Below are 10,832 nucleotides of genomic sequence, written 5' to 3' on the forward strand. Positions count from 1 at the left end.
TCACACATTACCTGCCCTTGCCCTCCCACCTCCCCTGATAATAATCACATATGCAGGTAGAAGGGGCTGGTCTGCTGAAGTTTTTACAGCGCTCCTTTTTTGATTCTAATGGCACCCTGTACCTTGGCACAGGTCACTTAGGCTAAAGGCCGGCCTTCTCCATTTGATAACATTGGATATCCAGTCATCAAGTATGTGAAAGAAAGCTGGTAAACACCAGACATGGCACTAGGGTTCCACCAGTGAATGGAGCAGCAGAGGAGCGGAGGAAAGGTATATATGTGCAGCTGCATGGACTGGCTCTATAGCAAAGTGAATGCCTTGCCCAGCTATTGTGCTAAAACTAGAACCCGGTGGCTGAACCTCACCCTCTCTTCCAACACACAGGAGTGCCTTTAAGTGTATCTAAACCACAAATTCTTTTTTTGCAGTTTTGCAAAGAGTAGTGCCACCTTGTCATGTTTTTATTGTGGGTTGTATCCTCACTGGAAAGATTTACTCTCTCTGTTTGTCTTGGTGGCCATTTTTTCTGGCACAGAAAATTATGGGAAAGCAACAGCCTAACCTTACCTTGCTATTCATGTCGTAATGTGGGACCTGGCTCATTTACGTCCCAAGATCCTCTGGTCTTCTTTACGATATGGCCTGTCAGTCTGGCATAGCATTAAATTGACTTTATTATGGGGAAACACCGAATTTCCCCCGTGAATGCACCCCACTCCTTTTCAATGGTGAGTAAATAAAGGTTTTCTTAGGGTAGGGGACCTCCTTATTGGTAGATCTTTTCTCAGTTATGAACATCTAGTTAGGGTCAAGGAACCCCCAGAAATAAAATGTTTTCATTATAGTCAAATACCATCATTTGTCCAATCCAAAATTGCCCGAGGGTCATCCTTTGTGCTCTTTTGAGAGCACCTGCAAGTCCATTTTTGACCCCAGGGGACAGATCTTGTACTCAGCTCTGCAGGCCCATCCTCCAAGAGGCTTTGGGAGAATGATCTGGGAAAAGTTGGGGGAGTAGTTCGATTTGGCGAAGAACTTGTCCAAGATTTCCCTGAATATAGGCCTGGTTGAACTTACCTTTCAACCATTTAAGGTGGCATATGGTACCAGCTAGGCTCTCAGTGTCATCCGGGAGCCTCGTCCCTTTGTTTTAGGGGGTGTGGTGGCCTGGGCAGTATAAAGCACAAATGGTGGTTATACCCAGTAGCAGATTTCTGGTCTTTCTGTAGTTATTCAGTCTCATTTCCACAGTTCCTAATACTACGTTGTTGCCTAGCCAAAAAGGGGCTTCATTGAGTGCTATTGAAATGCCTTTAGCATCCAAAAAGCTAAGCAAATACATCTTACTGGTAGCCAGAATCGCCTTGGACAAATCTTGGAACTCAAACACGATCAACTTTTCCATACTGAAAGTGAAACTCAAATGGATAATAATAAACTTACCTGTATCCTCAAGGACACTCCACATGAACTTTAGCTTATATGGAACCCATGGCTGAACCATTGTTCTTCTTGAGTATAGTTTCTCCAACGTGGACTTCCTCTCCTTTCCCCCATCCCCTTAATTTTCAGATACATACGTTTGTATGATTATTGTGAATTGTTTATTTGTTGGCCACCTTAAAACTTTCCAATAAAAAGATTGAATCATGAAATGAATTATGATTGCCCAATCATTTAGCCGATTTCCTCCTCCCTTGCAATCAGTCTTCTTCTGTCAAACAGATCACTTAAAACTTTTCTCTAAATTCTGTTGCAGTGGTTTCTTTTTGGTACATCAGCAGCAGCATTACAACAAATTACAGTTTTTAAAACATTAACAATCAGGTTACACACCTATAATTAAAGGTTGTCACAGCAGCATGATAGAACTTGAATATGCACAGCCCGGACTTGCAAGCTTTTGCCTAATTTTGATGAAGTTGATGATGAAGTTCCAGGAGAAAAATATTAATATATATAAATGTTTTTGCCAGGAATGCCCTGATTGGCTGATTCCTTCAAAAACAGACTACAACAGGCAACAGGCCAACAGGCGTCTACCAACTAAAAAGAATACATTCAATTAATCTGCTCCAAAATAATAAATAATTTTCTGGCTTTATTACTGAGCAGGGAGTGGCGCAAATTGTTGAGCAACTGGAGGAGGTTGTTGAAAGACACTGTTACAAAAGAAAGGAATTAGTTCATCTCTATTGATTTACAAGAAAGGATTCTATCATCCCTGGAGTGTTCTGCATCCTCAGCAATGGCTGGCAAGAAAACTATCACTGTTTTTGGAGCCACAGGTGAGTGAAATAAAGTTAGGTCAACGACAATAGATGGTGGTTTGGCAAAAAAACAACTCAACCAGTGGAGGATATTCACCTTGTGAGCACAGGAACGTGAATACTCTGCAGGGTGAACGTTTCTGTATTATGCAGAGCTTAATACCAGTCTTTTTTAAAGAGAACAAGGATGGTATATCAGCTGCTTGGGTCCATTGAGGTAATGGACTGCTATTCCAGCAAATACTTTATTTGTAGGTTTGGATATGTTGGAAATTCAAGTTTGAAATCTGACCAGGTACCAGAAATAAATATTGACCATTGCTTCCCTTCATCTGCCCAATTTTTTTAAAAAATGAGTCTGACGCACACTAATACTTACCTTAATCTACGGATACCTGACTGTCAGTTCCCTGGTCCTCAGAACTCCAGGACTGGAATTCCTATCAGTGGTCACGTCCCACCTTGAATTTAATGTGGACTGATGACATTGGAAGGTTCAGTGGACTGGTCAACACAAATAGAACTGGTAGGACAGAAGATCACAGGGCATACAGTAAGTACGGTCAGTATTGGTAGGTGTTAGACTCTTTGGGGTACAATGCAGTGCAGATTGTATCTGAGCCTTGTTATAGATGTGATGAGAATATTCCTATTGGGAAGAATTCGATTCTATTCCCTTTTTCTGTCTGACACCATTTGTAAGGATAAATCTTAGTAATGAGGAGCTTTGGGAACGATCATAAATTGACATAACTAATCCATTCCAATTCAATCCAATATATTAAGCTTCCATTGTCCCATATGCACCATGATTGGGTGTTCTGTGTGAGCTTGCAAATTTGGAAAAGCCAGCACAACCTTTGTGTGTTGGCTTTGTTAAAATCTGCAATAAAATCAATCCTAAAAGAAACTCTAAATTGTCCTGACTCTTCTAATTGTTCTCCTATTTGGGAGATTTAACATCACTTTCTGTTGTGTGTGACATTTGTCAAATATGGAATGAAGTACAATGAGACCTTCCAAATGGGGACACAGACACCAATCAATAGATGGAGGCAAAAGAGTGAGAATTCAAATAAATAAGTCCATTTATTTTTCAATTCATAGATCTGTGACACGTTTCAGAGGTTCTAATGCTCTTCATCAGGGCTCTGCCCTGCTAGCAAGGAGCATGTTTGGCTCACTGATTAGAACTCTAGTCTTTGCAGCGCTAGGTCACAGGTTCAAATCCCAGCCAGGACACCATTTGCAAGTAGTTTGTATGTTCTCTCTGTGTTTGCATGGGTTTCCAGTCCACTCCAGTTTAATATTATTACATGGATGAACAGCCAGATTAGAGTAGCCTTATTGGTGAAGTTAAAGTATTTATTACGTTGCAGTCATTGGCCCTGGCATCTCACATAGCTCAAGTTGCTGTCGTTGGAACCGAGACATCGATGAGGACTCCCTCCTTGTCTCCATATGATGATGTAAAGCCAGCTGGCCAAGCACAGGTTGGCATTAAGCTGCAGCCATATATTTGATACACTTTCCTTCAATCTTCCCCACCAGGAAAGAAGATACCTGGCATTTCTGGGTATTATGGAGCAGGTGACTCCATATGGACAGGTGGCACTGGCATCTTACGTAGCTCTATGTTGCTGTCATTGGAACCTAAACAAAGACTCTCTCCTTGCCTTTTTAACATAATGCAAAGCCAGTTGGCCAAGCACAGGTTGGCATTAAACTGCAGCCATGTACCGTATTTTTTGGACTATAAGACGCTCCGGCCTATAAGACGCACCCAATTTTAAAGGAGAAAAACCTAGAAAAAAAAGATTCTGAACAAAATACTAAAAAATCACTCTGTGTCAATGTATCGCCTTCTAATCACTCTGTGTCAATGTATCCCCTTCTAATCACTCTGACACAGAGTGATCAGAAGGGGATACATTGACACAGAGTGATTAGAAGGGGATACATTGACACAATGTATCCCCTTCTGATCACCCTGTGCCAAAAAATCATACTCACCCGATACCGCGATCCCGCGATGCTGTGGGCTTCTTCTTCTCCTCGCTCTCCTCCTGGCTGCAGCGCGTGTCCCCTCCTCCTCTGAGCGAGGAGAAGCCGACACGCATACCCCAGCGATCCCATAAGCAGGCTGATCCAGCCTGCTTACCGGATCGCGAGGGCACGTGTGCCGGCTTCTCCTCGCTCAGAGGAGGAGGAGGGGACACGCGCTGCAGCCGGGAGGAGAGCAAGGAGAAGCCGGCACCCGTGCCCTCGCGATCCCGTAAGCAGGCTGATCCAGCCTGCTTATGAGATCGCGGGGGCACGGGTGTCGGCTTCTCCTGGCTCTCCTCCTGGCTGCAGCGCGTGTCTCCTCCTCTGAGAGAGGAGAAGCCGACACGCATACCCCAGCGATCCCATAAGCAGGCTGATCCAGCCTGCTTACCGGATCGCGAGGGCACGTGTGCCGGCTTCTCCTCGCTCAGAGGAGGAGGAGACACGCGCTGCAGCCGGGAGGAGAGCGAGGAGAAGAAGAAGCCCACAGCATCGCGGGATCGGGGTATCGGGTGAGTATGATTTTTTTTAATTACCGGTATATTTAACATGTATTCGGTGTATAAGACGCACCCACTTTTCCCCCCCAGTTTTGGGGAAGAAAAAGTGCGTCTTATAGTCCGAAAAATACGGTATATGATACACTTTCCTTTAATCTTCCCCACCAGGAAAGAAGATACCTGGCATTTCTGGGTATTATGGAGCAGGTGACTCCATATGGACAGGTGAAAAAAGAGATTTCAGAGCCATGCCTATATTGTACTCAAAGTCAGGCTTGAAAAACAATCACTGCACAGAGACATAGTTATATAATGCACAGGGCATAACACTGTGTAATCTCAGGTTATAATTTGTCAAATAGAACACACCCGGCTCCTGCACACCTTCTCACTGGCTTCTATCCCAGACCTGCCACTGGCATTAGAAGGCCATTCAGATATTAGAAATAAGAGCCAATCAGGTGTGCTGCTTGCAAAATAACTGAAACATTCTGATTGGAGGAGACACTTGAATTAGAAAAGGAAAGAAATCATTGGTCTGCTGTTCCTTTACTGTCCAGTTGGAAAGATGAGGTGACGGTATCATTGTATTTTTCAAAGAGGTTTGCATATTCAGTTGGGTCCCTATTATCACCCTAATACCCTGCAAAAAACACATGGTAGTTCATATCCTTCTTTTTTTCCAGCAGCAAAATAAGATGTTGAATGGGGCTATTATTGGATAAGCAACCCTAGCCACTTAGGTCCACAATAACTATAAGTGGTGCCATCCACCTAGCTTCACCTGTAGTTGTACCTACCTATTGCTTATAGCACATTATTCATAGGTTGCACTCCATGCAAGTGCTACCCCAACCCCAGCCAAGCCATAAGCTCTTGCTTCCCCAACAATAAGAATGTTGCCCCATCTTGCATGGAAGAACAAAACCAAAGAATTAAATCTTGTGTAAAACAGAAGAAGTTGTAATGGCAATGAGCACTGTCCAGGTCTCCAGAGGAATTGAGAGAGGTCTGTACATCAAGTGAGATGATGAAAAAAAAACTGGTTGACTCCCTGGATTTTGGGGTAAATTGACTTGGCTGTGATTGGTGGGTACATTTATTGTAGTCATTATATGTCAAGTTTATATCTTGCTCTTCAGACCCTACCCCATCTTTGTTGCAGGATCTCAAGGTGGTTCAGTGGTCGAGGCACTCCTACAGGACTGCTCATTTGGGGTCAGGGCGGTGACTCGGGATGTCACCAAACCAGCAGCACAGAAGCTAGAGGAAAGCGGCGCGGAGGTCGTTGCTGCAGATCTGGATGATGAAAAGAGTTTGAAGACAGCTCTGAAGGGCGCTTATGGAGCTTTTGTGGTCACTAACTTTTGGGAACATTTGGATAAGGATAAGGAGATCAAACAGGTAAAAAATAAAGTCAGATACTTTACTTAACTACAGACTGACCTCCATATATGTTTCTGCAGCACAGAGGGGCCTGGTATTCCTTGGGAAGACTGCACCATGTAGGGGTCTGTTCTGTTCACTTTTATGGGTTTATTTAAAAATTATTCACCTGTCATATTGGCTAGGATTTGCCAGTTTTTTCAGTGGATAAATGGAAAAGATAGAACATTTATTATTGTGACTGCTGTGTTCAATTGATCATTGACCAATAGGTTGCAGAATAATGCAGATTAAAGAGACCACTGCATGGGCATCGGAATTGCTCTGAAGCCCTAAGTGGATGTAAAATCTCATTTAAGCTTCAATACTTCTTTCTAAAATCATTTTTATACTGAAAAGTATATGCAGCCCCCATAACATTTGTTTGGGTATTTCCTGGTATAGATTGAAAACATTCTTTTCCTGTCTCCCAGTTGTCAGAAGCTTTCCCAATGGAGAATGCAAGTCACACATAACACGTAATGGCCACTGTTGTCACCACGAACAAACCCAACTATGAGGAATGCTCAGTCATTGCTGGTCTACATGTAGTTGGGGAAAGTCAGAAGCAGTGATTAACCCAACAAAAGATGAAAATGTGAAAAAAACTGTTATTCACTTATATATTCATATATATATTTGATTGCATTATTGTGGTAGTCCAGAACTTTGATGTTCAATTTTGCCTTCCTGTCCCCAGAGACCTTCAAACTCCTTGTAAATGCTCTTATCATCTCTTAAGTGGTCTGTTGTAACATCCTCCTCTCTGGTATTCCACTAACCCGACTTTCTCCTCTACAAGCTATTATGAATGCTACAGCCAGACTTATCCATCCTTCCCACATAGCTACCCACCTACCTTCCCCAGACACAGCCTACCCACCACTCCTCTTCTGCTGCCTCTCTTTGTAGTTCTCTTCATTGGCTTCCATTTCACCTTAAAATCAAATTCAAGCTCCTGTGCTTTGCTTTCAAAACCCTCCACAGTTCTTGCCCCACTTACATTTCTGACCTGACCTTGAAAAATACCCCCTAGCCACTCCTTCGCTCCTCCAATGACCTACTAATGACTTCCTCACTCATAACCTCATCACACGCACAGTTCCAAGACTTTTCTAGAGCTGCCCCGACTCTAGAACTCTCTTCTTCATCTTAATTGGCTTGGTTTTACTTTATGTTATTTACATAAAGCTCTTAAAACTCTTTTTAAACTTGCCTACCTTGCCTAAACTTGCCTACGACATCTTCTTCTGTCTCCTAAACCCTCAGTACTTTCCACCATTCCATATCCCCTCCTATTGTATGTTGCTTCCCCCATCTCCTAGATTGTAAACTCTTCTGGGCAGGGTCCTCTCCTCCTCCTGTGTCACTGTCTGTGTCTGTCTTTTACTTGCAACCCTAAATTATTATACAACATGAATAATATGTTGGTGCAATATAATACAATTTTATATAATAATTATTATTATTAATATTATTATTATTATTAATAATAATAATAATAAAGGTTGTGATGATGTCATTGTTCAGCTGCAGGCATCATCTAGTTTCCCAAGTGATAACATTGTATCTTGTTATCTTGTATAAAATCCCAAGCTGTAAATATCAGATACAAGACAAGAATTGTTTGAGGCAATTTTGAGCTGGCATCTTAGAAGGTGGTGACCATGAATGATGCTTAGGCAAGGGTGTCTCTGTCCTTCCAGAGCAGTATTTCTCGTTGTCAGATCCATGGAACCCTAAGGTTCCTCCAGAGGTTGCTAGGAGTTCCTTGAGAATTTGGACCTCTCGGGTCAGTTTAACCAATACCAATGGTTTTTCTGCTTATCCACCCTATGAAATGCTATGATGTCCTAACTGGTATATTCACACAATGGGTTTGATTTAATAAAGGTCTCCAAGAGTGGTCCCAGTAGCAAACTATTTTTTAAGAAATCCATTTGAGGTTTGTTGGGTCACCCAGGTTCTCCCATGATAGTCTATCTTCTCCAGTCTTGGAGATATTTAATAACTTATAATATCACAACTGATTTCCATTCTGTTGGTTCCAAGAGCTTTCCATTCTCCGGTGGTGCTCCTGAAGGCAATTGAGATACTTGTTATATGCTAATTTTGTCTAGATACTGTAAAGTTTCCTCAAGGAGGAAAACTATGGCGGATCTGGTGTTGAATATGACATTGCCTATCTTTTCAAAGGACGGTGCTAGGCAACTCCTAATAAAGGTTATTTCAGTTATTGTTTCCTATATTCCAGGGGAAACAGATTGCAGATCTGTGCAAGCAGCTGGGTCTTCAGCATGTGGTCTACAGTGGTCTGGAGAATGTCCAAAAAATTACCGGGGGAAAGCTGGAAGTTCTTCATTTCGATGGTAAAGGGGTGGTGGAGGAATATTTCAGACAGATAAAAGTGCCCATGACCAACGTAAGACTTGCCTTCTACTTCGATAACTTCCTGACGACCTGCCGACCACAGAAATGCCAAGATGGGAAGACATATCAGTTGGGTAAGGTTTTAAAGAAAATAATGTTCATGTGAAGTACAACCAATATAATACAAGGATAGAAAACATACCAGATGATCTTCAATGAGTAAAACAAAAATTATGGAAGGTCTAGGGACCTTCATCAAGGAGGTTCAAAAGTTTGTCTATCTTTGAGTCAACTGATTGGTTGGTTCCAAAATAATTTAGCAGATGTCCAATGTTGTCAAGTAGGGTAAGGCTAAGGGTTTAGCATGGCAACCTTTCCTGGTTTCCTGTCTAAAAGTGAGGACCAAAAGTCCTACTAACAACAGATCTAAGGTCGCAATCTGTATACTAGAGAAAGATGTAGGTGCCCTCTTCTGTAGATTCTTGGCCTTGGTTTTCTGATTTTTTAATTTTTTGAAAGCTTCTAATTTTACCTGCATAAGAAGAAGGCATTATTCTATGCTTCTTTTCTTAAAAAAATCCAACCTTGTACTGCCATGTGTCTTCTTCTGCCCACCAACCCCTGGTTTTCAGAGTCCGAAGTCCAAAATTTTACACTTGTCTTTGGAACAGAAGGTAACAACCGTAAAAGACAGTATTTCTTGACCTTTTTAATGATGGAACACTTGAAATAACTTTTGGGTCTTCAGGGAACCCCTTCTTTAATTAATTTATCCACATTGGCTACAATAGTACATTGGGTTAATGGTCGTTGAGAACAATGCCTCCTACACTGGTGGCCAATGGGAAGGCTGCCACCCTTACAGATAGCCATAAAGATCATTGGTATCATTGGTACCCACATAGCGATATCCACAGCTCACAGTACATTGGCTTGCTGAACCTTGTAAGAATGTCACCCTTACAGATAGCGAAATAGATCATTGTTGTCACCTAAACTGACCTAGGAGTCAGTTCAAATTTCTCATTGCTCAAGGAACCCCTAGCAACCTCTGGAGAAACGCTAGTTGAGAAACTCTGGTCTAAGAATAGAATGGAGTTCCATCAAGTCCTTGTATCAGGTTACTATTGTTTCATTTTGCTCTTCTTGTGTCCTCCTTTAGTCATTCCCATGGGAGATATTCCGATGGATGGGATATGTGTTGCAGATCTCGGCCCTATTGTTCATAGCATCCTAAAGAATCCCTCTCAATACATCGGGAAGGATCTGGGACTGAGTGCCGAAAAGCTAACCATCAAACAATACGCAGAGATCATGTCCGAGGTGACTGGCAAGACCATCGTAGACTCCAAGGTGAGGCTGATGGTAATGGTGATGGTCTACTTGTCTTTGAAGATGTTGCCACCAAGCAGCACCCAAATGTTTTTAACACTTTTAGTTTAATTTTTGCCCAAAGTTTGGTTCTTCATTTTAAACTCTTTTTGCTGTGTGTGCAGATCACTCCAGAGGCGTATGCAAAACTGGGCTTCCCTGGAGCACAGGAGATGGCCAGTATGTTTTTGTTCTACCACCTGAGACCTGACCGTGATGTAGAACTGACCCGAAAACTCAACCCCAACCTTAAAAACTTCAAGCAGTTCATGGAATCAAACAAGGAAGCATATAAAGACTTGTGAGAATGTTTTATCTACTGGATATTGACCTACAAAACCTACCGACCTACCTGCATGGATAGACATTACGGTTTTCCAAATAAATCCCTTGAGAAGTAGGTGGTCCTCTAGTCTGTTGGATTGGCCATTCAACCCTCATTTAGAATTCCTTTTTTGATGTCTATTAAATATTGGTATTACCTAAGATAGAATGTTATGGCCTTCAACTATTGGAAACCATGAGTGGTGTTAAAGGGTCAATAGGGAAAATTGTTGGTGATCTTACAATCAGACCAGTAGGAGAACAATTTTGATTGCTATGGATTACTGCTGTTTCTGATACATTTGCTCTTTGCATCCAAATCACTAGGCCTGATTTATTAAAGCTTTCCAAGACTGGAGACGTTGGACTATCATAAAAGAACCTGGGGGATCCAGAAAACCTGCAACGGGTTTCTTCACAAAATCATTTGCTATTAGTTGGCAAACATTGTCAATCCTGGACCATGTTAGTCTATCTTCCCCAGCTTTGGAGAATTTTAATAAATCAGCTCCATATCTGACCA

The 10,832-nt window shown here is 42.1% G+C and overlaps 1 protein-coding gene across 1 annotated transcript; it reads left to right on the forward strand.

Moving 5' to 3' along the window:
* Positions 1 to 2,158: 2,158 nt before the first annotated feature.
* Positions 2,159 to 10,432, forward strand: LOC140335010 (nmrA-like family domain-containing protein 1). The gene is made up of 5 exons (XM_072417351.1): positions 2,159 to 2,291; positions 5,985 to 6,223; positions 8,499 to 8,748; positions 9,777 to 9,967; positions 10,111 to 10,432. The coding sequence occupies exons 1-5, from the start codon at positions 2,252 to 2,254 to the stop codon at positions 10,288 to 10,290; spliced, it is 900 nt and encodes a 299-aa protein (XP_072273452.1). The 5' UTR covers positions 2,159 to 2,251; the 3' UTR covers positions 10,291 to 10,432.
* Positions 10,433 to 10,832: the final 400 nt, after the last annotated feature.

The sequence above is a fragment of the Pyxicephalus adspersus genome, chromosome 7 (assembly GCF_032062135.1).
Source record: "Pyxicephalus adspersus chromosome 7, UCB_Pads_2.0, whole genome shotgun sequence".
Taxonomy (NCBI): Eukaryota; Metazoa; Chordata; class Amphibia; order Anura; family Pyxicephalidae; genus Pyxicephalus; species Pyxicephalus adspersus.

Coding starts and splice junctions, on each gene's coding strand:
- LOC140335010 (XM_072417351.1), top strand. CDS start 2,252: ATGGCTGGCAAGAAAACTATCACTGTTTTTGGAGCCACAG. Junction 6,224..8,498: donor AGGATAAGGAGATCAAACAG/GTAAAAAATAAA, acceptor CCTATATTCCAG/GGGAAACAGATTGCAGATCT. Junction 9,968..10,110: donor AGACCATCGTAGACTCCAAG/GTGAGGCTGATG, acceptor CTGTGTGTGCAG/ATCACTCCAGAGGCGTATGC.